This window comes from Natator depressus, chromosome 2 (genome assembly GCF_965152275.1).
Source record: "Natator depressus isolate rNatDep1 chromosome 2, rNatDep2.hap1, whole genome shotgun sequence".
Taxonomy (NCBI): domain Eukaryota; kingdom Metazoa; phylum Chordata; order Testudines; family Cheloniidae; genus Natator; species Natator depressus.
In genome coordinates, this window is record NC_134235.1 from 44,055,105 (window position 1) to 44,081,500 (window position 26,396).

Consider the following 26,396-nt stretch of genomic DNA (forward strand, 5'->3'; position numbering starts at 1 on the left):
TTCTGGCATGCTATAACTTTTAGGTATCTGTTGGAATAATAAGATACCAAAGACAGGGTCAGTTTTGAAGGTACATTCTCAGAGACTCCCTAAATGAACCATGATCTAAAAATAGCTATGTCTGACTCAAAAACAGAATAGGCATGGAGACTTGGGGTCATGGTCTAGAAAATCTAAGAGCTTCTCGCCTTATGACAGTCGTGGGCAAGTGACTATACAAATAAAAAGAAAAGGAGTACTTGTGGCACCTTAGAGACTAACAAATTTATTTGAGCATAAGCTTTCGTGAGCTACAGCTCACTTCATCAGATGCTGTAGCTCACGAAAACTTATGCTCAAATAAATTTGTTAGTCTCTAAGGTGCCACAAGTACTCCTTTTCTTTTTGCAGATACAGACTAACACAGCTGCTACTCTGAAACCTATACAAATAAAAGGGTACAACTTAAATATCCAGGCTGGTAAGACTGCTGAAGATATGTGGATAGGTTTGAAAATCTTGCATTATATTTCTGCACTTCTCAGAAAATGCTGTAGAAAACTGTTTGATTATATTGTCTCTGAACTTCATGTCCTTTGATTCATTTTCCTTTCCCACAATACACCCTTTCTTAACCTTTGAACCAGTGGGAGACACGGAGCAGCGATGCAATTCAGCTGCCAGAATTAAGGGGGACTACTTTTATTTAGTTGGAGCTTCCTCCTTCCACCATTAAATGGACTGCGGATCTTCCTTGAATGATCAGGCCTTACAACAGGGGGCCATCTACTGAACTCTAGAGACAGGCAGCTCATCCTGATTAAGACAGTAAAATCCAAGTAAAAGCTGTCGGACTGTTCACTTGTGATAAATCATTGTTTTATTGTTTTGGTCTCTTTTCTCTGATAACTGTTGAATAAGTTTTCCAAAGCCATATAGACTTAAATATGAACAATGGAGAAACTGGTGGACTAGTCTACAGCTTCTATTCAGATTTTAGTTTGCCTACAAAGTCATATGCCTTTGCATTAAGTTCCAGCCCTCTTCTCCTGTTAAACTGTTGAACATAATCCAAATGTTTATTGAGAAATCTGTTCCTCCTGTAACCCTGGACATTGTCAAAAAATAACACCTGAAGCATGGGTGTCAACTTGTCCTGTTTACATACATTAGTAATAATTTCCCTGTGGCTTTAATCTGGACAGTCTAATGGAGCCCAGGTATTTCTAGTCCATGTAAACTAGATTTTGTTCTGATGTCAGAAGCTTGGCTGAATGAAACAAGACCCTCCCAGCGTATAGTGTTTACATATTTTGGAGAGCTTCATTGGGAGAACACTTCCTATGTTATCCAAGCTGCCAAAATGTAGGTAATGTTGCAGGTGAAACAATAGACATAGCTGTTTCTGTATTTCTCATTACTGTTAGATCTTTATTAAAAAGATCAGCATCTGATTATTTTAACCTTAATTTACACTGAAATCACTATTGGACTGAACTGCAGCTTGCCAAACTCATACAAAGCTCTGTTGAGATCCATGAAATAATGGATACATGGACAATTTTTTGCTTTATCTAATTTTGTTCCTATTATAAATTGTAACCAACTTTTTCTTACTAAAAAGATCAGGTTATGAGGAAAAGGTACTACAGGACTTTTAAAAAAAAAGTATTCTTCCCCTAACTTTTTATATGCTTCTGGTATGTTGTTTTTATGTCTCTTTTTTTCCTTCTTGGCTGGCTTGTCTCTGTGAAATCAAATCTGCATCTATCTTGCCAACAACTGGTCTTCTTTGTTGTGGAAGGGAAGTCTTTGATTCCATTTTAGATCTACATCTCATTTAATTCTATCTTCTCTATTTTATGTTTTCTATATTTATTCTATAACCAAAGTAACTTAATCTTATAAAAAGCAATGTGAGAAACTCTCATAATGAAATCGAACACAGAAGCAGAACCCTTAGAGATTTAGCCAAAAGCGGACCTTCCTTGATGCCTTACAAACTTCCCTGCTTAGCTTGCACTATCTTCGGTGGGTGCGGGGGGGGGGGGGGGGGTGGTTCTTGTGGTTTGCATTCAAACCAGTCTGGTTTTTCCAAATATGTTTCAGAATAGCTACCTGGCCAAACGCCCTCCTCTAATATCCAGGGCTAATGGAATGGCACGTTACCCAATCTCTTGCAACATTAGGAGGGAGGGCAATGGTCCCCATATATGGCAGGAATAGGACAGAAATGCTTCTGCTGCCACTTGCATTCTGCTTTTGTTTTGCTGCAGAACCCCAGACTAAGGGCAAGTCCACACTACAAAATTAAATCAACCTAAGTTATGTTGACTTACAGCCTCCGCAGTAACTAAACTGCTTTTGCATGTCCACGCTAGGCTCCTTGTGTTGGCAGTGCGTGTCTTCACCAGGACCACTTGCACTTATTTAACTATCAGTGTGGGGCATTGTGGGATGGCTTCCTCCCAGATATATAGGATAGTGGGAATGAGGTAGCTATCTAATCACAGAGATCCAGAAAAGACTGTCTACTATCCTCCTTGTCCCCAGTCCCCGCCTTTCTAGGCCACTGGGAGGAGAATTGCAAAGACTGACCTGTTCTCCAGAGGAGATGTAGGAGGAGTAACATAACTCTTTGATTTCATTCTAAAAACTAGCAAATTTTGCCACTGTTTACACCAGGCTTGTTTTGTTGGGGCATTAGTTCAGGACTGACTCAGTGGGAAGAGTGCCACTTACTGAAGCGTCAATAATGCTTAATAGTTTTGTCATAAGTGTTTTTCTTTTTTAGGCAGTAAGTGTTTTTGCTGTCTTGCCACACGAGATATAGAGTACATGCTCTGATGAATGACCCAATGGAGATTCTTCTTCAGAAATTGATGCTCACTAAATTAAAATCCGAGTAGCGTTTTTGTCATTGCAATAAGCTATTGGATTTCAGATATCTGTCTTGTTTACAAAGCTGATATATGCACAGATGTTTCATGTAACTGCTATTCGTTGCTGTAGAATGGTGTCAAATATACAAATGCCACAAGTACTATTATTTAAATATATACAATCAATGGTAAACATGGTCATGAAATGTGATCATCAATTAGGTCTTTCATCAGATAATTCTGATCCAAATGGCGTTGTCTGTGAGTCAGCCCATCTATTTCAGTGCCTTGTAATTAAATTGAATATTGTTTAGGTGTCACAAATTATTTTATAATATCAGCTAGCAGACATAAATAGGCTTATTTGCACAAATCAAATCATAATTAGGTTAATTATCCTTTATAAGGCTATACCTTTGAACAAAATATAGTAAGTAGAGGAAGGGGAGAAAAATGACCCAATCTTTAACTCATCCCTAGATTAGAGTTAATCTAGATTTCTAGCAACTGGAGTATGGTGCCTATTACTCATGAATGTGGATGAAAATTGCTTGGCTTAAAATATTACTGTTGAAGACAGATGTATGATTTTTTTTTTAAAGCTAAATCAATTGTGTTGCTGAGTCACTAGGTATGAAGGTGTCATGCAACAATCATGGATACTAGACCTCTTCCTGAAATGTGAGGAGCACCCTCAACTCTTACTGAAGGGGCTCAGCATCTCAGAGGATTGGACTGCTTTTGTTAGTAAGCTAATATTGTTAGGAAAATAATAGATTTGTATACATACAGAACTTCTTATACATCATCATTATCAAACATACCTAACTTACTGAGGGCAGTTGTGTCAGCCAGAATGACCATAGTTGATATCATCACACCAAGCCTCATGTAGTGAAATTCCCAGATTTGGCTCAGTCCTGCCGATCTATGAATCTCTGGGGTGGCTCCGCAAGTGGCAACAGGTAGGGTCAGAGTGTTCACCGCCTTGTGCATCACTGGAGAGTTTGAGAGCACGGTGTACTGTGTTGTTTTAGTTCATCCTGGTGACATGGACGAAAAGCATGCAATGCCACTTTTGAATATAACGAGTGGTTGAAAGAAGGCCAGATCTCTGTGAGAGTATGATGTTTTGCACAAGGTCAAAGCAATTTAAGCCCAGGGTCTGGTACTGAAAGCATGTATGGAATGTCTCTAGTTGCACCAAGTCTGCCTGTAGGAAGAGGATCCAGGTTTCTGACCCACATAGCAATACAGGTAGTAGACAAGTTTGATAGATCCTGAACATCATCAGGCAGTTACTAAAATGTCAGAAGAACTGGGAAAAAATGTTCACTGAAAAAGGACTCCTTTTTGAAAAGTGGAGAAGTAGGGAAAAATATCACTGAAGTAGGATTAAACCTTCAGATTAGGAGATCTGATTTTTTTCAACCAGTTCAAACCTTTTTATTTAATGCTCAATTTCTTACAGTTTTCAGCCTTAAGAACCTCATTTTATCCTTTGCAGGGCCCAGTAGGAGAAAAAAACAATGAAATATATTTTTTTTTCAAAAATGCCATATTTCAGTAGGAGAGATAGTATATTTCAAGTTTAGAACAGAGTGGGGGAAATTCAAGCAATATGAATTTGGAAATCTTCCTATTCTCCCCACTCCTTCTTTGTGTGTGTATGTATTTACATAGAGAACATTAGATTATATTTGTCTTTGTGGATTAAAACCTGTTTGGGACTGAATTCTTGAATGCTGCAAAGTGACCTAAAAGTTGTTTGTATCTCTTGCTGTTTTTTTTAAAGTAGGTAGAGGTCCGAGCCACATATTCAGAACTCAAAACTGTAGAACATAATAGAGAATATCCTTCCTATAGTATTTTTTACCCATCCTGTAAATTACATAGCAGAGATATCTATTAAATTCTATAGGATGGTTGAAAAAATCCAACTATTGTACAGATATCCTTTTCTATTAAATTCTATAGGCCTTTGCAAAAGGGTTTTGGAGGATAGTAGAAAGTAAGTATTCTGCTCCATGGTTTTGGTTCAAGCCTATCTGTTTTACTTAGTTATGAAGAAAAGTACTCTCCCCCTGTCCCCCCATTCCTTCATTCACAAATAATACTGATTTGGGAGTGGAGGAGGAGAAATATATGCTGCACTATTTATGCATAATTTAAAGCAGTTGTGCTAGGTTTAAACCCAAAATCTTTTTTCTTCATCTGTCATTTACCTCATGATGTTACCTGTTGTACTTTGTCCCCTTCAGTAAGCACAGCCTGACACGTCTTGTGGCCTTTACTTTATGTGATAAAATAGATTGAAAGGATGTTTGGCACCACCTGGTGAAGATGAGGCAACCCTGGAGAACTGTGCTTTAGGAGCAGGTGACTGCTGCTAAGAAATGTACAAGTCTAGGGACACAGCTGAAGGATTGCAGTTTAAAAAAAGAGAGAGAAAAAAAAGAAAAGAAAAAAGAGCAGGAACATTAATACATCTTCCTGAGGTTTGATGGGACGTATACTGCCTACTGTTCCATCTGGTGCTTATGATAGCATGGCATATTAGCATGTTGCAAGTTCATAATGTATTCAGGGCGAGAAAGCACCACTTGAATACCAATTGAGGCATCCTCTTTCTCAGAGCTGCCTTTGAATTTTAATGATGTTTATGCCTTCTAAGGCATGACTGAACTGAGCATGTCTGATCTAACAGGAATAATAGCAGTAAGGGACTTTTTATTGTTGTTGCGGAGGTTTAAAAGCAGGTTGAGTGTACAGAAGAGCGAATAACGCAGCTTCTCAGCAACAAACTATTTTTCTTTACGCTATGGTCTCCTTTTTTAATTTATATTTTTAAAGCTATTTTTATATTTTTGTCAAATCATGTCACTGAGGAGTTAGATGAATTATTCTGCAGTGATTTCACGAAGCATTTTGAAAGAGCATGTTGCCATTTTATTTTAAATGCTGGTCCTTCTGCATTAAGTTTGAACAAACAAATAAAAAAACCCCTCTAAATTCTGTTTTTCAAATTAGCACTACACTGTTCTTTTCTTGTGAAATCATTTAGGTCCTGATTCTGCAAAGACTTATGCATCTGCTTAATTTTGCATCTTCGTCTTATTAAAGTTATATCTATAAGGTGAAGCAGGTGCATAAGACTTTGCAGGATTGAGCCTGTTGTATTTAAGTTCCGCAGGAAATATAAGGATAAACTCATCTTTTCTTTCTTCCCTCCCTCTCTCTTCTCCTTAAAGATTTAAACTCTGTGCAAAGGCTGACACTTAACTCTGCTTAAGATTGGAGCGCCTCTAAAAATTACACTTTAGAAATTGTTTATACACAGTTTTTTGAACATGTCAAAACTAAGTTCATGATCCTACAAACTCTCATGCATTAAGCTTCACTCATGTAAGTAGTTCCATTGAACATAAACATACATGTGTTTGCAACTTTGGGGCCTTCAAGTGCACCTCCCATTAAAAAGTGCACTTTCCAATAACTCCAAATAAACGTCCTTGAGTCATCATTTGGATATTTTTTTAATGGTTTAAGATGTACTATGCACTCTCATCTCAGTGTGATTTGATGGTGCTAAGCAGCCTAGCAGGGTTGGATTTTTGAGAGTGGGATTTTCAAAAGTATACAAATAAATGACTTACAAGCACAGGTGTCATTGACTTTCATAGGCACTTGTGCTCCTAAATCACTCTAGATACTTTTGAAACCCCACTTCAAATTAGAAAACCAAGTTTACTATATATTGGTGGGAACTTGATCAGGGAGAATGCCAAATATTGAAAAATCTTTGCTAAAACAAACTAGACAAAGCAATCCTGCTTAACAGTCCGACTCCTCTAATCGGTCCTGCACAGCTGGACTCCTGCTGCCATGCAGAGCCAGTTGCGTTTGAGGTATTGGTGAATTTTTAAAGTATATAGTTTCAATACTATTCATGCTTATATAACTTAAGGAACAATGGGCTACATAGCATTCATTCTGGAGTTACTAGCTCTAGTTACTAATTAATCCATTTGATTGCTGGAAAGGAAACGGTTGCAATTCTCTTTTTGTTCCTGGTCCTTTCTTTCAAATATACCCAGTCTTGGCTTTTTGAAAAAAATATTCTCAGGCAATCTTTTAGCTACTCTCACTTAAATAAGAAATGATGGATGCATTAGGCACATTGGCAAGAAGTAGGTTGGCTCCTTCTGATTCAAAATTTGACTATTGTCTATGACTTAAGTACAGATTATTGTCTAGTCACTTAAGTACAGTCCCTGTTTATTGATAACACATTCAGACCAAGATACTAGTGTGCTGGTTTAAGCATTCATTATTTTTTTCTTGTAATATTCAGGAAGGGTAATGTTACTGCATAGGAATGTGGAGGAGGTAGTGTGGGTAATTCCAGCAAGTTTAGTCAGCACTTACAAGATGCTTGAAATGTTTCTTGATGTCCTACAGAACTGTTAACATCTGCACATCTTGTGAGAAGAGTCACATTTATTACAGCTGTACTCTAGCTAGAATGTAAAAGGAAGAAAAAAAATCAGAGTTAAAAATGAAGCAGCTGACTTTCAATTACAAAAAAATTATCATTTTGCTCTAGTTACAGACTGAGAGTAAACTCCATTTGGACTCTTCCTACAGCTGCATGTTTTTTGAAGTGACTAGTTGAAGCCTTTGGAATAACTATTGGCAGATGCAGCCGTGCAAAATACACAAATCAAAAAGAAAATAAACAAAGCCATTAGATAAATAACCACCAACTAAGCACTGTTTTACTAGGTAGTTCAAGAATGACATATATAACATGATGCAGAGCATGTGTATGGAGTCACATTTGAGACACGTGTGCACCTGGAAATTGTGAAGAAATGAACGAACGTTGACCAGCTATTCCCTTTCTTTGCAAAAGCATGTGAAGGGGAACAAAATGGGGAAATCTCGGCAGCTGTGCTGGAGCCATGACATTGCCAGTTCTCTTGAGCCCTTTCTTAGGGGTAGGTGTGGGAAAAAGGAATGGTGAGTCAGGGTTCTGGTGGAATCCCAGCCCACACCCCATTATGTGATGTTCAGTTGGTTTTTATTCTTACTGTATGATGTTTAGTTGAGTTTTTTTATTCTATAGTTATTCTGTTAATTTACTAGGAATAAATGTTAGACATACTGAAAAGCAATTAATAGAATCACTCTTCTTCTCCGCCTCCCCCTTCCTTAAGACTGGTACTACATATGTTTTTCACCTATCAGCTTTTTGAACTTCCTATTTGTATACATGTTCCCGCCCCCCCGTTTATTTCTGTTGTTGAAGACAGACTTAAAAAAATAAACTGTTTTAATATAGCAGCTATTTTTGAGTCATCATGAGTCACTATGAATTTCATTCCATTCTTTTAATGATGGATAGTCTGTTTGTTCTGTTTTTTTCTTCAGACCATCTATTTCTTTCATGTGAATTCATAAAAGTTTTTGTGTATCCCTTGGCCTCTCTGGTTAGCATTAATTAGTTCTGCTCTTACCTTTTCCTTACGAGTTTAAAATGAATGTGTTGTCTTATTTGGTTCTCTCCTTCCCCCCAAGCCAGATACAGTCAGAGTGGTGGTCTTTCTCTTTTATAAAACCCTTAAATTTCTGCTGTTCAAGCAATCCTTTTGGAAACTATATTGCCTGTGTCTTATTCTTTGCTTCTATTCCACAGTAAATATAGTCTTCTGTATGTTGGTTTCCTTTAGCATTCACCAGCTGCCTTTTAGGGTAGTGTATTATAATACTTCCTCCCATTAGATCTCGGTCATTAGATATTTTTCAATCCTAAAAATGTCCTTTAGTGAAATGTACTATCTTTGCTGTGATCTGTTAATCTGCTCTATGCTGAATGAGAGTTGCTCACAGTCACTGGTTCAAGTGTCCCTTTCATTTTCATACTCTGTCAATTCCTGTCAATTATTTAGAATCAGGCTTATGATGGATTCTGTAGTTGAAGTTTCTACTTTTTGATTAATAAAACTTTCTAATATGTAATTTATGAACCTTTGATGTATGTCTGGCAATATTTGTTAATGAACAGGTATCTTGGTAGTTAGAAATTCCATGGTGATGAGTACCTTGTGGTTCTGAGCACCCCATGATTTGGTCCAGGTATACGCTCTCTCTCTCTCTCCCTGTCCTTCTATCCCAACTGCTGTGGTCTATAGCAGATGGTCATTCCTACTACATTGTTCATTCCTTGCATCCTAACCCCTAAAATTTCCTTACCACACTCCTCATTGTCTAACTCAATGGTACTCAACCCCTTTACAATTGTGGGCCACATAAGCAGCTCTTTGTGTGTTATGTGGGTCACATCCACACAATATATATACTACCTGTACAACTACCAAAAAAAAGGTTTATTATTTGTTATATGACAGCAATACGATTCAAATCAATATAGTACCTTTCATTTCAAATGTCTACCAAGAGCATTTTAAATTAGCCAAATAAGTCAAAACATTAACAGCTAAAATACATTTACTGTAAGGGTGGTATGGTGTATTGCCACCCTCATTTGCGCACTGCTGATGGTGGTGCATCTGGGCCAAGCACCCAGAGACCGCAGCTGGGGAGCCTGCCAGTGAAGATGGGGAACACTGCCCGGGGTGAGGTGCCTCTCAAGCCAGGGACTACCCCCATGCATCCAGACCCCCATGCACTCAGACCCCAGCGAGGGACTGTCCCTCATGCACCCAGCCCCCACATCCAGGGACTGCCCCAGCCCCTCCCCAGACTGCCCCCCAGCTAGGGAATGTCCCCCATCACCCAACCCCACTGGGATTGTCCCCCGAGGATCCAGACCTTCCCAACACTGGGCTGGCACGTGTGCCTGTCCTGCAAAGACAGGGCGTCCTGGCCAAGGCAGAATGCCCCACACAGGAACTGCCCCCTCCAGCATCCAGTCCCCCACCCAGGGGCTGCCCCCCCCCAAAGCCCCCAGCACCGAGCCCCCCTGGGACTGTCCCCCAGCACTCAACCCCACCATCCAGGGACTGTGCCCCAGTATCTAGTGCCCCCATCCAGGGATTGCCACCAGCCCCCCAACGTTCCCCCTCCCTAGGCACCAGCCCTGTGCACCCTGCACCTGCTAGTCTCCTACCTCAGCTGCTAGTCTCCTACCTCAGCTGCACGTAGCTCAGCTGCAGCCTGTCCTGCCCTGTCCTGTCAGTTCGTGGAAACCATCAAAAGGATCTCATCGTAGTTCATCCAAAATTTAGAGAATTAATCTTTTTCTTCTTTACATCAGTGGTTCTCAAGCAAGGGTGCACATACCCCTGGGGGTACACAGAGGTCTTGCAGGGGGTACATCAGCTCATCTAGATATTTCCCTAATTTTACAACAGGCTACATAAAAAGTACTAGCGAAATCAGTACAAACTAAAATTTCATACAGACAAAATAAGAAAGTAAGCAATTTTTCAGTAACAGTGTGCTGTGACACTTTTTTGCATTTTTATGTCTGATTTTGTACAAGTAGTTTTTAAGTGAGGTGAAACTTGGGGTATGCAAGACAAATCAGACTCCTGAAAGGGGTACAGTAGTCTGGAAAAGTTGAGAACTACTACATCATTGAATGCTCTCCAGTATTGGACTTTCCGTTTCTTAGCTTGTGTTTGGTACCAGAAGGATCTCCAGGAAGATCATCTAAGTTGCCCCATCTTCTCTTCTCTTGCCAGGTACTTGTGAGATTAGTTCACTAGCTGATCATCCTTTACTGGTCGTGGCTATTACAATTTTTGTCCATTTTTATTTGCTTGTGTGTGTGATGCTGCAGAAAATAGCATTAGTCAATGTAGGTGATACTATTTTGTAATTTTCTGTCGCTGTCACTTTATCATATTCATATGATTCACTTTGCATATAGGACCTGTGTACTCTGCTTTTGTTTTCATCTGAACATGGTTTTTCTGGCCCTAGTCATATAGAAGTTTATTGTGTACTATTTTTGTAAGATATGAAACTGTTTACTTTTTGAAAGTTTCATGAGGAAAGGCCTCTAAGCCAAGTGTGTGTTCATGCACTTTTTTAAAGCACTTAGCCATGAAGTCCACTGTTATCTTTGTGTACCAAGCAGTGTAACTGTTGGTGCAGACAGTAATGAATAAAACCGTATGTTAAGAGCTGGGTTTTTTTTAAGGTGTGCTTTTTATGAAGAATTTTTCTTAGCCAGAAAAACACTTATATTTTTGGTACTACTGAAGTCAAATACAGTGTATTTAGGTACATATATATATACACAGACATACTGTCATAATTTTTTTCTTTTTACATACTTGTGAGTTAACTTTCAAATCATCATATATCTTGGGAAAGAACTTTGTGTGAAGTCTCTTCCCTTCATTGTCGGATTTTATTTCATTCCTTGTACTTCTCAGTATTGTAAGAGGGGTTTTCCGGTGCATTAAAAAAAAGAAAAAAAAATAGAGGTTCCCTCTGGTGGCCAAAAATAATTTCATTTACATTCCTATGGCTATTAGCCAAAGTTGTCTTTAGCCTAGTGGAAATAGTGTCTGTCCTTATATTTTATAATTTAATTCAACTTTATTAATTAAATGTCAAAAATGTTAAATTATCTTTAGAATTAGCCCAGACCAATAGTTTATTGGTGGAAAATATGTATTATTTAACCTAAGCCATCTCCCTGATAGTTATGTTCGGAAGGACTATTTTTTTATCCGTAAATGTTGGTAAACATCAATTCTCCATACACACACATAAATCAATGAAAAAATATTTCCACAGATGATGGTCAAAATTTACAGATTGGCAAAGTAAGAAAAATCCTTCTTGTGTTTGATTTAAAGATATTTACTTTGTATATTTTGACGTGTGTATCTGTAAAAATTATAAAAAAATAAAAATTGAATTCTGCCAAGCCTAGATATGATGTTAACATATATCAGATCACATAGCTGAAGTCATTAAAAAGTCATTCAACAACAGTCACCAAAGAGATCTTTTATTCTAAGTGAAGTCTAGGCAAAAATGTGGTAATCTCATATACCATTGCATGGCAATGATTAGCAAATGCTAGCAGTGTACACAGAGCATGCTTATAACATGGAAAATAGATTCAAATTAAACCAATTAAAAACAATTAACAATATCAAAGATCTGCAGAAAAACAAAGCAGATATTCTGAAAATCAGGAGATTAGCTAAACTGCTATTGCAATATATCAATCTATAACTGTCAGTATTAAATTGCTCAACCTTTTATAACTTTATATACAGTATCTGAGCTTTTTTACTAATTTGATTTTGTACATAAGAAACATTTTAGAGTTGATGTTTTAAAAAAAGTTGCTTTATAAAAGTTATAAGGTTCTATTTACAATTGCATTGATGGAAAAGTGCTAAATGATGGGAAACTGCAGGGCTAAAACTCAGCTACCAGAGAGAAACCAACCTGGTGCATTTGAACTTTGAATGTTTAATGTGAATGCACTTAACTGTTGGTAATATGGTAAGATTTTATGTACATGTCACCTTTATGGAAAACAGATTTAATGCTCTTTTACCATGGAAATTCAAACATCATTTGCATATATTTGGCCTGTAGTCTTGAAAATGTCATCTTTGGGGTTATTAGCATATATGTTTTGTTTCAGTAAAGAGTTGTTTAAATATATTTCATAAATGGAAACTTGTAACATGAGAAATATACAAGACGGAACAATTCTATCCCATCAGTAGGCTTGGCAGAATTTGATTTTCATTTTTTTACATATCAGTGGATAATATCAATGTTTCTTTTTAAGCATTTTTTAATTTGATTTAGATTTTCACAGTTGCAGGAAATTATGAGCAGGAGTCAGACAATAATTATTTATGAAAAGTAGAGGTGATTGAAAAAGTTAAAGTTTTATAACCATTAAAACACAAATTGTCAACATGACATATCAAAATATACACAGTCAATATTCTTAAGTCAAACTAATAATTTCTCAAGCAGCATTTTACTTACTTTGCCAAACTGTAAATTTTAATTATTAATGGCGCAATATGGTTTTTTTCAGTTTGGGTGTTCGGTGAAATAGGCTTTACCAGCATTTACTGATAAAAATCTAATTCGTCCAAGCATATGTGTGTGTGTGTGTGTGTGTATGTATGTTTGGACAATGCATAATGTATTTTGCTTGTGAGTGTATTATCTGTAGGCAGTAGCTCTGCACCTAAGAAACAATTCAGTTGGAGAGTCTAAGCCTTGTCCAAAGCTCGCTGATAGAAAGATTTTTCCTTTGATTTTAATGGGCATTGGATCACGCCCTAACAGTGTGAACAGATTTTACATGTGACTTGTAGCATCCAGAAAGCATTGACTCATAACTAACAATGAGCATTTTCTTTAAACTCTGTCTGTATGATCAATTAGCCATACAAGTTCTCTTTTCTTTAATGACGCCATCTGGCGACTTTCAATAATATTCTTCCAAGGTATGTTAATCAGCATTACCAGGTTTGCTTAAACTTATTTCATATAATGGCACAACATGTTTCTCTACCAATGTGTTACATTTCATTTATATTGATTATCAGTATAATATTGTAAAGGAGGAAGGAGAAGAATATGATTTAATTAAAATGTATGGCATGGCAATAGGGTACTAAATTGTTCATCTTCATGTCATTGGTTCAGGTGCATCTCAGATTGGTTAGTCAGATGGTAACAATAGCAGTTCATTAGCCTAACTGAGATAAAACAATTGCTTCTCATGGACATGTGATCTAGCAATGTTGGCACCCTTGTTGGCATTCTGAGTAGAGAATACCATTTCTGTGAACACAACAGAGAGGATTTCAATCTCCAGGGTTATTTGTTTTGAAAATTATGTTTTAATGGGTGAAAACTGAAAAATTGGGCACAGTGGAGAATTGGAGCCTAATCCTGGAAGGTTCTGAGCATTTTAAAATCCCACTGAGTGCAATGAGACTTCAGGCCATTCATTATCTTCACAGGGTCATGTTCTATGTGCCTCTAAATTAGAGAGACTTTCAGTAAGACTTATGGAAAATGTTTCTGTATACAAAGCTGTGGTATACATAATGCTCATCTTTACACTACTCCATATGTCTTTCTCTCTGTTCTCCTTCAGCATGTTTTTTTCCTATTATAATCATTAATAAGCCTAGAAGACCTCTGTAATACTGTATAAATGATTCCTTCTGAATTGATAGTAATTTAATTTATACTGTCAGGTTAATTTTATGGCTAATTTTGCTTTGCGTGTACATAAAATAAGATCATATGAGGATTTTCTAATCTGGAATTGTTTATACATATGAGACTGCAATTCTAGTTAATTTTTGGGAACTAATATTGCTATTGGTTTTGTGTTAACTCTTCTAAACTGAGCAGTTGTGCATTATGTTTTATTTTTAACGTAAAATAGATGTACTATTTGTATTTCACTTAAACAGTCCACTGTGTATCACAGGCTTACTCATTATTTATTGTTAATATTGAGTCTTGTAAATTTAATTCTGCAGATTAAAAACCCCCTGGTTTTTTGGTTTTTTCCCCCAAAGATGCCTTTAGCAGATCTAGTCAGGAAATTTTGTTGGGGGCAGGGAAGAAAGGAAAAGAATTCTTGAACATCTTTCATAGTTTTCCAACCGCCTCCAGTCATCATACTCACACTATGTAATATATGGTGTGTGGGTGTGGGTGTGTACAAACTGCATTTATTTGTTTTTAGTGAGATTGGAATTTTTAGATATGTACGGTATCTAGTTTCTTCTATAGCTTCCAAGTACTACAAGTCAGGGGTTCTCAACCTTTTCCTTTCTGAGGCCCCCCTCAACATGCTATAAAAACTCCAGGGCCCAGCGGGAGAGGGTGAGGGGGACTCAGGGTCCTTGGCTGGGGATGGGCCCTCGGGCATTGGCGTACTGTAGTTTGACCTCTATTTTGTGGGGGCAGGACCAGCTCTGCACAGCAGGGTCCAGGAAGGCAGCCCCACCTCCATCTCCTTACTCATCCAGCCTGTCTGGGTTGTGTGTGGTGAGGGTTCAACTCAAAAAGTTAAACTACTCAGGGTACAGGGAGGGGATAGCTAGGGGCTGTGTGTGGGCAGGGGGTAGCTCAGGATGCTGGGAGGGATAGCTAGGGGCTGTGTGCCAGGAGGGCTCGCCTGTGGTCGCTGCCCCCCCCCGCAAGGGTTCTTCCAACCATAGAGCCGGGTCCCCCTCCTTGGGTGGCTCTTACCAGCTGTGTGAGCTGAGGAGTAGCTGCAAACCCGGTCACCAGCAGCAGACGGGGGAATGCCATGGCTGCCTGCTCCATGACACCAGCCAGAGCAGCAGCTTCCCACACTGCCCAGCTCTGGCTTCCTGCCTCCGATCTGGCCAGGGGTTGGGGCTTCGGGGGCAGGGAGAGGAGGAAGGGGGTGTGTGGAGCTGCCCCGGTACTGCCCCAATCTGGCACTGAAGTGGGGGTGGGGGGAGGGCAACCAGAGCTTGGGGTTTCAGCCCTGTGACAGCAGGCGCCAGGGCTTAGGGGTTTCAGGCCCACAATGGCAGGCGCCAGGGCTTAAGAGTTTCAGGCCCACAATGGCAGGCGCCAGGGCTTTGGGGTTTCAGGCCCACGATGGCGGGTGCTAGGGCTTAGGGGTTTCAGGCCCACGATGGCAGGTGCCAGGGCTTGGGGTTTCAGGCCCACAACAGCAGACACTGGGGCTCGGGGTTTCAGGCACACGATGGTGGGCGCCAGGGCTCGAGGTTTAAGCCCCATGACGGGGGGCGCCAGGGCTCAGGGGTTTCAGCTCCACGGCGGGGGGCGCTGGGACTCGGAATTTTGGCCCCGCAGTGAGAGACTCCGGGGCTTAGGATTTCAGCCCTGTGGCAGGAGGTGCCAGGGCTTGGGCTCTGGGTTTCAGCTGCAGGATGTCACAGCCCCTCTGAAAGGACTTGGGGACCGCGGACTCCCGGTTGAGAACCGCTGCTATTAGTGAACCCTCTGAGGACAGATCCTCCACCATTACTACCTCTAGCAGGTGGACCAAGGACCAAAAAGCAAGTGAAATACTGTGAAGTGGAGAGCCCTTTCAAAGCCACAAACCTAAATGCTCCAATGGCTCTCTTCACAGGAGTAAAGGGCTAGTCAGGATTGTTCACCAATCTGAAGGAATTGTCATATGTGCTTCCCCTCTCCATAATTTGTAAAAGTGGCTGGGGAGTAAGCACCTCTGTGTTAGCTGTTGCAGGGTGGCGTTAGGGTTGAAGATTCCACTCCTCTGCTCCCATGAGTCTCTTTACTCCATACAGTTCTGGTGTGTTTGCCTTCTCAGCAAAAAAAAAAAAAGGTAGAGAAAGACTCAAGAAACATTGTGGAGGATTAGGATAATAGCATTTAGAGTATGGATTTGGGAGAACATTTTGCTTATTAATTGCCTTAGTTGCATACTCATATATTTATAGGAATTTTTATAATGCTTAACTGCCAAGATCACTGGGTATTTAAAATGAATATGTATTGTCATCGCTTCCAATACAGTCCAACTGCTATGCAGTCAGCCTTGACAAGGGAATTTGTGGATTTTATATTTAGAAGGTTTAAATAAAGAACTAAAGCTGCTGCCTCATTTTGACCTTTATTTTTCTTGTAGACCTCTCCTAGGGTGAAAGGTTATCTCCTTAAGTTCCCACTGAAATATTTAGTAGAATGTTTTGTTGATGGTTAATCTAGATGTAGACTACACCTTCCCCAACCCAGTTATTGTTTTGGACTTTAACAACAGAAACCACAAGGCAAAGGAAGAGAAGATATATCAGGAAATGGATAATCTGACAAAACTGTGGGTTCAGTGTTTGTAGTTCAAAAGTGACTAAAAATGAACTGAGTTTTCAAAGTTAAATACTTTAGCAAAACAACACTTAAATAAAATATAAAACAAACACTTCTCTAAATAAAATCATATGCTAAGAGTGTTTTGTCATGGCTTCACCGGGCGATGCTCTGGAACTACTCCATACGAAGCCAGTCAGAACTCTGGGGAAGCCTCGTCTCCCCAGGACAAGAAGCTTACACAACTTCGACCTTCCTGAGGCTGACCTCGGAGCATACAGCATTCCCCTCCACACCGTGCGCTTCCCACAGCGAGTGTGCACAGGCGTGGCTTCTGGGGAAGCCATTGGGTCCTGCACCCGAATTCTGCAGTCAGACGTGACTCTCAGCCAGCCAGTAAAACAGAAGGTTTATTAGACGACAGAAACATGGTCTAAAACAGAGCTTGTAGGTACAGAGAACAGGACCCCTCAGTCAGGTCCGTCTTGGATGGCAGGGAGGCCAGAGCCCCATCTGAGCCTCTCTCCATTTCCCCAGCCAGCTCCAAAATTGAAACTCTCCAGCCCCTCTTCTCCTTTGTCTCTTTCCCAGGCCAGGAGGCCACCTGATCTCTTTGTTCTCCAACACCTTCAGTTGACACCTTTGCAGAGGAGGGGCCCAGGCCATCAGTTGCCAGAAGACAGGGTGTCGGCCATTCTTTGTGCAGACACCATCATACTGGCCTCTTAGGGCTCTGCCACAATCACACACCCTTATCCCACCACCTGGATACTTAAGAACTGCATAGGGGAAACTGAGGCACCCACACAGTATTCAGAGAAAACATTAAGAACATTCCCACTTCGTCACATGTTTCTTTTGGGAGTTTGCATTCAAATCTGTCAGAGCAAAGGCATCTCAACCCTGTATTTAGAACAACTGGATCATTTTACCTTAGATGCCACCCATAACCTTGGACACCCGTCTCTTCTCTTCATTTGGGGTGGGGCGGTGATACACCTCTTCATTCCTTAAGAATATTCAACCCAGGCCCATTTGCAAGAGACACTAGTCCCAGAATCCAAACTAAAAGGTGTGCTTCATACCTGCATCATTGGTTGTCACGGTAATGAGTGACAGTCTAGTTTTTCAAAGCATATGCTGGCATTCGCCTGGCACATATAATCCACAACCCCTTTAGATTTGAGTTAGGGGATAATATCACAAACACCCTTGTTAATTCATGCGACAGAGTGCTGGATACATTATTTTCATTGCCTTGTTTTAGATGTGCTAAAGAAATAGTCTGATAACTTGGTGTCTGTGATAATTTCAGGACAATCTCAGAAGCAGAGTTTCTATGCAGAAGATGAAAGAACTGGGCAGAAATGGATAGAATGGATGCACTTCCATTTATTTCCAAGAATAGCTGATGATGTGGAGAAGATGATTAAGGGTTCAACTATTTGAGTTGGAAAAGAATGAGATAAGGTTGTCACAAAGCTGTTGTATTGCACTACAGAAAACCAGCTATATTTGTTGGTGTTTAAGAATCATACAGAAGATGCCATCAATTGTTGTCATCTTGCAAGCCCAGTTGATATCTTCCATCTCTGTTGTCTTGTGTGCACACCTATTCCTCAGATATATATCTGTTAGGACTGCTTATATTCTTCAGAAGAAGGATAGTGCCTGAAAGTTTGATTTACCTTTAATACTACTACTTTGAGATGCTTGTTGAAGGGTTTCTTCCGGCCACAGAATTCGTAATGGGATTCAGATTCCTTCACCTCTAGGTTAGTATTTTGAATCCAGTCGAGACTGATTCAGAAAATTATGGATGTCTGATTAGTGCTGTAAACTGAGTGAGTAAGGTGTGGGTTTCAGGACATTTGTTCACAGCACAAAAACCTCTGTGATCATCAGAATCCCTTTTGGCAGCCTCAGTAGAGAAGCCAAGAAATGAATGGGAATGAAGACTGGACTGCACTTGCTGTCTCTCTCAAACAAGTTTGAGGCATGTTGGCAGTACTTCATGGAGGGAGAAGCTGCAGTGCTCCTGACTGTTCATCATGTTCTGTGGCCGCACAGAGAGATTTCCAGTAGTTCCCAAAAATAGTGAGTGTGGGGAAGGAAGGAATGGCCTTCTTGCATTGCTTACTTGTTTCCTTTAACACTCAAGCAAATCTCTCTCTCACTAGAACACCTATCTTCATATAGTTCCTAGGGACTGATTTAAAACATTCTTTCCTCTTCTTTCTTTCATTGTAGTATAGTTGATAAAGGATGGGTCTGGTAGTCAGGAGTCCTGGGTTCTCTTCTCAGTAGTAACAACGCTTCCTATGTGTGACCTTAGACAAGTCAAACTGTCTTCTGTGTTTCTTAGTTTACCTGTCTAATTAATAGGAGGAGAACGAGACTTACCCACCTTTGTAAAGTGCTAGATGTATGAGTGAAAAGTGCTATGTAACTGCTAAATAATTATTACTTTTCAGGTTTCAGAGTAACAGCCGTGTTAGTCTGTATTCGTAAAAAGAAAAAAGAAAAGGAGTACTTGTGGCACCTTAGAGACTAACCAGTTTATTTGAGCATGAGCTTTCACTGGACTTAATTGGGCTTTCCTCTTTCAGTTCATCGCTGCTATGACCCACTCCCTTGTTATGTATGTCATTAATGTGCTATCCAATCTCAGAACCATCACAATAGTGTATTTGACAGTAATATTAGAATGGATGCTATGGTGATGGTCACCAGTACAAAATCCTTTAGATGGATTTAAGCTCAATTTATATATCTGGATCAACTTATTTTTCTATTCTGTTATATGCATGTGGCTTTGAACATTCCTTTTTGCTGGTTTACAGGGTAAGTTATAAAGGAAACTAGACAGTAGAAATTTAAACTGGTTTAATTCAGCAACCTTTAACACCAATTTTTCTGTGGGTTGGCACAGGAATACTAGGTAAAATCAATATAGAGCGTCTTTTAAGAATCTTTCATGCCGGAATATACATCTGGAACTGTTTGCTCTAACTAAAAGTAAAATAAATGCCACAGCGTATTATACCATACGTTTTTTCATTTAAAAGGGAAATTGAAAACATACCACTTCTAGAAATGCTTGACATTGAATTGGCTATTGAAATGGTATCAGGAAAATATTTATATATTCCATATTTTGTTCCATAGATCAGCCTTCCTTGATGCATTAGACTTGGAAGCCTGCCATTTATGCTGAAATTTTGCCATATATGAAAGACCGCCTTGTTTTAAAAATGGACTAAATCATTTAGGATACAGGAAGTGAAGTAAATCTATTTGAATACATGCACATCTCTTTCCCCCTTCCTCTCTCATGCACATGTTTTAGGTTTTGGAGGGATTTTTCTTTGTGTTTTTTTCCCCATATTTACTTTATAAGGCTAGTTACACTTATAGTAAATATCAACATTCATTTAACAGCTAAAAACAGTGGTAAAAATAGTTCCCATTGCAAAAATTGAATGGATGACAACAATAATTTAGTTACTTGAATAAAAAAAATCCACCAAAGAAACGTCATAATTTAAAGTTGGTTTTACAGCATTCTTTAATTTTAAATGGAGCAAAAAGTTTCTGTGGTTAAATCACAGCTCTTAGCTCTTTGCTGTAAAATAAATTCAAGAATGTATATTTCAAAATGTTTTTTTAAATATAATCCAAAACAAATGAAATAGATCCCTGCATACTTGAAACATACTTTCTGAATTTATCCTAAATCTGTCATTGCTCCAGAGGCTTGTGTGCATGGATTAGGACTGGCCCATTATTTCACCATCTATCTCCATCCTGAATTGATTTCAATGAACAATACAGAATGAATTGCAGATGGTCTCCTTTTTCCTGTAGTTTGGAGGACCTCTGGGCTTAAGACCCATTTGGTTAGGGCTCCGGTAACCATTCCAGAGTTTTGGCTGCTTTTTAGTATTCTGAAGTAGAAACGCTTAAACCTGAAATAGACTGTTCTCACTACCCATTCGAATTGTACTCTTAAATTATGTGTGAGGTTTTGAGAGATGGTGAACATATGGGTTGTGTGAAGCTTTCATCATGGACCTGAAGCTGTTCAAAACTCACCTGGTTTAATTACAAATTCAAATTTCACCCTAGGCGTATGTGAATTAAGGTTTGCAGACATGGGTTTAGTTTTATTCTTTTGCATCAAAACCATGTGAAACGCATGGAATTCCAGTTTTGACTAGGGTTTTGTTGGGGTTTTTTTTAGTTCTTTTGAATTCCAAGTCAAACTCAAGGCATATGAGCCCATATGTAATGAAAATGGAGCAAATGCACATGAATCCCTGTAAATCAACATATTGTGAATATGTCTTCCTCTTAGGGTTGCCAAATTTCTAATTGTACAAAACTGAACACCCTAGCTCCGCCCCTTCCCCAAGATCCCGCCCCCACTCACTACATTCCCCCTTCCTTGGTGGCTCGCTCACCCCCACCCTCACTCACTTTCACTGGACTGGGGCAAGAAGTTGGGGTGTAGGAGGAAGTGAAGGCTCCAGCTGGGGGTGCGGGCTCTGGGGTGGGGCTGAGGATTAGGGGTTACAGGTGCAGGATGGGCTCTGGGTTGGGGAGGGGCTCAGGACTGGGGCAGGGGGTTGGGACTTGCGGTTGGGGTGCAGGCTTACCTCAGGCGGCTCCCGGTCAGTGGCGCAGCAGGGGTAAGGCAGGCTCCCTGCCTGTCCTGACTCCATGCTGCACCCTGGAAGCGGCCAGCAGGTCCAGCTCCGAGGCGGAGGAGAGGGGGAGCAGAAGGCTCTGTGCGCTGCTCTCGCCCACACGCACCCCTCCCCCCCCAGCTCCCATTAGCCGCGGTTCCCGGCCATTGGGAGTGCGGAGCCAGTGCTCAGGGCAGGGGCAGTGCCCAGAGTCCCATGGCTCCCTCGCCTAGCAGCCGGACTTACTGGCCACTTCCAGGGTGCAGTGCAGTGCCAGGACAGGTAGGGACTAGCCTGCCCTAGACCCGCAGCACCGCTGACCAGACTTTTAACAGGTCCCTTTTTGACCGGGTGTTCCAGTCGAAAACCAGACGCCTGGCAGTCCTACTTCCTCTTCAGGCTTTGGAGTGGATCCTCTCCCTCCCCTTTATATGTACAGAGAGGAAAAAATCCACATGGGACTTGTGTGAAGAATGTATGGGCAGTATTACAAACCCCAAGCATTCAAAAAACATGAGCCCCCAAAACATGAGATTTTAACAAGAATAAATGTTGGCTCCTTTTTATTCGTCTTTAGATTTTTGAGTCTTTTAGGGTTCACATTTTTAGGCTTTTCTTTGCAAGTATGAGGGTGAACACTGTTTCAGTTTTCATTTAAAAAAATTCTCATGTAATAATCACATGACTCCAGAACCTGGAGCTTTAAAAAAACAACAAATATTGCAAGGCTCACAATTAGAATTACAAGAATTTGTAATAGTGTGTATAAGCAGTGACACTTCAGCATTCTTCTCCATTCCTCTACTCCTTTATCTTCTTTGAGGAGCCCCTGTGTTTGAAATCAGAGTAGTCAGGGCTCTGCAAGTTCGTGAGTGGGTAAATAGAACTGGGAAGCACCTGCAGTACGCTGAATTTTTAAGACCCAACATCTTCCTTACATGTCTACAGCTCAGGGAAAGGGTGGGGAGTTAATGGGGGCAGCAGCAAAAGAAGCTTTTCTGCCGGAGGAGGAGCATGAGAACATAAGAACGGCCGTACTGGGTCAGACCAAAGGTCCATTTAGCCCAGTATCCTGTCTTCCAGGTCCCTGACACATGTACAGAGAAGAAGGCCATCCTCCTGGGATGGCTCAATATCTGTGTGGTTGTTCTGTGCCTTCCAGGCAGAAGAGCAAGCTTTGCAGTCTATGTTTCCTTTCTGGCACTGCGAACCTGACCCATTTCAGGAGAGCATACAGCCTCAAGTCTGCCAGGTGTAGCATTGTTAGAATTGGGTGGGACAGTCCCAAAATGCAGAGTTCAAGTCCCACTCCCCAATGACTCTGGGGCAGCATTTGACCCAGATTCCCTGCAGTGCACTCCAAGTCTGCCAGAGGCTGAGGGATGGCATCAGACTTTTCATGGTGCGGGGTTGGGGGCTGAGGTGGGCCTTAGCTCCCCTCGTCACAAGGCTCTGCCCCCTGCTCCTCCTCTCCCCTTCAAGGGCCTGCTGTGGGAAATCCTGGACCCTCCACCTGCCCTGGGTGACCTGGCCAGGGTGCATGGCCTTGGGGGGATGAGGAGGAGCAGGGGTGGGGGCTCAGGGGAGGAGGGAGCAGAGGTGGGGCCACAGAGCGGAGCGGGGCTCCTGCATGTGTCCCCCTTTTGCCTTTTGAAAAGGTGGTCACCCTAACAGGAGGTGGTGCTAATGCATTTCTGGGTAACAATAGGTTATACTTAATACTGTAATTAAAGATAAACCTAGGTGCTTACGGACATAATAAATTAGTGAATAAAAATAATTTTAAAAGAAATCCTGGATCATTACATGAACAGGTTATAATATATTGAAAATCTGAAACTGGAGCACAAAAACAGTACAATAGTGCAACTACACGGTCCATTTAAATAACAAAATATAAACCATTCTAGTCTGCTTCTTAAATGTGCTCATTTTCCCTCTGAGTAGGGACTGTTCCAAAATTCAGGCCAGATCAAAAGCTAAGTGGACTTGCGGGGAGGGAGGAAGAAGTTGTGATTGTTCATGATAGCAGAATTGCTTTTAGTTATCAGCAGTTGAACGGGAGGATATAGATTGTGCCTGCTCAGTGTGAACAGCAGGCTGCTAGTGGAGTTTGACTTCTGTCTCTCTTTCCTCCATCTTCTCCCGGGCTGTGTCTGTGCTCCCACATGCTTCAAATCTGCGTACCTGGACTGCCTTCTCTAACAGTTCAATGTGAGTGTTAGCCGAATGAAAACCAGATGGACCAGCAGTTCCCACTGTTATCTCCCAGCCAGCTCTGGCAAGCCTCCCTTTCTCTCTCCTTTCTTGGCATGGCAGAAATATTTGCCTTTATTTAGGAGGGCCTCTACTCACTGCTGTGCCTCTTTCCCTCAGCTGCAACATGAGTTGAAAGCTATTTATTCCCTTGTTGCTGAGGTTGGTTGAGGTGAGTGTGAGATGAATTCAACTATTAAGGAAGTAATGAACATTTTGAGGCTAATTTCCAAAGTTCTTTATTTTAAATAAATGATTTGTTGCAGTTGTTCGTTTAAAGGTTTCAGCATAGCAATACAGAGAGAGATGTGTATGGAAAACGTAATTGCTCCCATTATTTGAGTTACCACACTTCACCTGGTTGTGTAGATGCCTTAGAATTTCAGCCAGTCTTTTTGGACACTGTTTACTACACTTCTGAGTTTATTGACCTTAGATCAGCACTGCAGATTCTTTACTGCTATGATTACAAAGTATATTCCCTTCCGCTCATATGGTTCTAGCTTCTCATTCTTAGGGTTTTTTATTTCCAAAGTCTGAAAAAAGCTAACTTAACTCTCTTTATAGAAACTGGTCTTTTTCAAAAAGAGAAAGAAAATGTTGAATATAGCTTCTGCAACTGCAAAACTTTGCAGAATATGTGACTGTATTTCTGTAGTTTCTTAATAGTAAGGGATTGGGACCACAACATTCTTTGGTATTACGTGCTCTTTATAAATTAAATGAACTGGTATTATTTCTTTAAAGGGTCCTTTAAAAATATTTCTATTGAAAAATATATTTCTGGAATCTCTCTTTAATACACATATGTGCATATTATGTATAATATAATGTGTGTGTGTATATAATTTTATGTATGTATTTGTGTGTATCTTGTATCCATGTTTATCGACAGTTTGAAGGTCTCATCTTTTCAAGAACAAATATTTTTTGCAATTGTTTTTCATGGGGAATGACTTTGGAGAAGTTACATTAGTAGCTAATGAACATTAAAGGCTAAATATGATCATCTTACTTACTCCAGGAGTGTCAATGAACTGCTGATGTGAGCAAGGCAATCACAATATGGCCTTAAATAGGTAAATGGTGCGTTGCTTTGTTTTGCCCATTCTTGATATACAGATTTTAAGTTTTTGTTGTTTTTTTTCAAATGTACCTCTTGAATTTAGGTGTAAAAGCTGGTAAAACAGAGTTAAATCTTGTAGTTTCAGTGGCAAATATCTTGCATCAGGAGAACTGTCAAGTCCTTTTTCCTTTTGTTTCTTTAAATTTCCCAAAATTGGAGGATGACTGCAGTTGTCCTTGATGTTAAAGGTATAAGTTGAAACAGTTGACAGTGTTTTTTATATTAGTAATAGTCTAGTATAAATGCACAGGACCTGTGTCTGCCAAAGATACCTTGTATTATATGGCATATGGTATTTATTTCTTGTTGATTTAAAAAAGAACCAGGAGGTGGACTGTTAAACCCGGGCAGGATACAGGCAGTATTAACCCTGGTATCCATTATACTTACAAAGACAAAAGATGAAGAAGGCAGCAGGTGCTACAGGGAAAACCAGTCATGAAGAGCGCTGGCTATGGCCAATATCTCACCTGTACAAAAGCGTTTCAGGTTTTTGTTCTTCCAGAGTTGTCAGAAGGGGATTTATTACCTTCCTGACTCTTCATCTAATTTCTCCTTTTGGCTAATGTTAAAGCCGTCAAGTGAGATGACATTATTGCAGCTCCAAAAGCTCTGTTTTTGGGGTAGCATCTGCACATGCTAGAAATAAAAACACAAGATAATACGACCCTGTTTATTAATGAGGCCCTATCTGTGTTACACCTTCTTAAGTGCAGTTTCAACGATGTCATCTTGAAAAAACAAGCTGGAGTAGATAAGTGTGTTTGTCTTCCGCAGAAGCTGCTAAAGCTGCTTAGTTCATGGTTAAGCTTTTTATTCAGAACTGATGAATTTGGAGAAATAAAGTAGTGTGTTCGTGTGGTATGTTGCAGATCGCACTGAGAAGCATTCCACAATGCCAGACTCACCTGTGGATGTGAAGACGCAATCCAGGCTGACGCCTCCAACAATGCCACCTCCTCCCACTACCCAAGGAGCTCCAAGAACCAGTTCATTCACACCCACAACGTGTAATTAGACTTATTTTCTTCTTTTGTTCCATATTCTTTTGCATGTGAGATTTTGATTCTTCCTCTATGTCAGAAATCAAATTATGTGAAGAGAGCCCTATATGACATGACTAGAGCAGCAATTCATTATACTGCAATAAAGTCATTAAGCAAAACTAAGAACACTGTAGATTAGTACACTTTAATCTGTGAAACCAGTCAGTTCAGAAGTTTCCTAATTTATTGGTGGGTTGGGTGCACAGTGAAAGAATAGTCAGTGCTAACTTCCCCTGCACTCTTGCTCCAATTATATCATTCCTGATAAAAGAAGTATGGAGACTTTCTTCTCAGCTTTACTGTTGTGGTGGTAATGAAATCGCATTCCCTTTTAAATAAATGCCGAGGTATAAATCTGTTTTTGAGGGGGAAAGAATAAATTAATAAACATTAACCAGGAATTACATTAACCGTCATTCTAGAACTACGTTTTCTAAAGATGCTGAAATATCTTTTTTATCTCAAACCAGTCACATTGAATCTGGAAATCCCTAGCCTGTGACTATTTGACTTACCTCAGTCACTGTGGACCAGATTCGTCTCTGTTAACCTGATATAAATGCAAAAAAATCTGCACTGACATCAGTGGAGTTACTCTGCA

General features: G+C 40.2%; 1 protein-coding gene and 1 long non-coding RNA gene across 6 annotated transcripts in view; one reads left to right on the plus strand and one right to left on the minus strand.

Annotated features, from left to right (window-relative positions):
- The window catches only part of RUNX1T1 (RUNX1 partner transcriptional co-repressor 1), a 140,781-nt gene that overhangs the window by 46,531 nt on the left and 67,854 nt on the right, over positions 1-26,396 (plus strand). For all 5 annotated transcript variants that reach the window (XM_074944108.1, XM_074944107.1, XM_074944110.1 and 2 more), the window contains one exon: positions 25,622-25,759. In XM_074944108.1, coding sequence (XP_074800209.1) covers positions 25,622-25,759 — 138 coding nt within the window. The remainder of the gene's footprint in view (positions 1-25,621; positions 25,760-26,396) is intronic.
- On the minus strand, positions 3,793-8,425 carry LOC141982237 (uncharacterized). Its single transcript, XR_012637993.1, has 3 exons — positions 8,381-8,425; positions 7,290-7,381; positions 3,793-3,904 (listed from the first exon to the last, which is right to left on the minus strand). It is a non-coding gene; the product is annotated as an uncharacterized LOC141982237 (long non-coding RNA).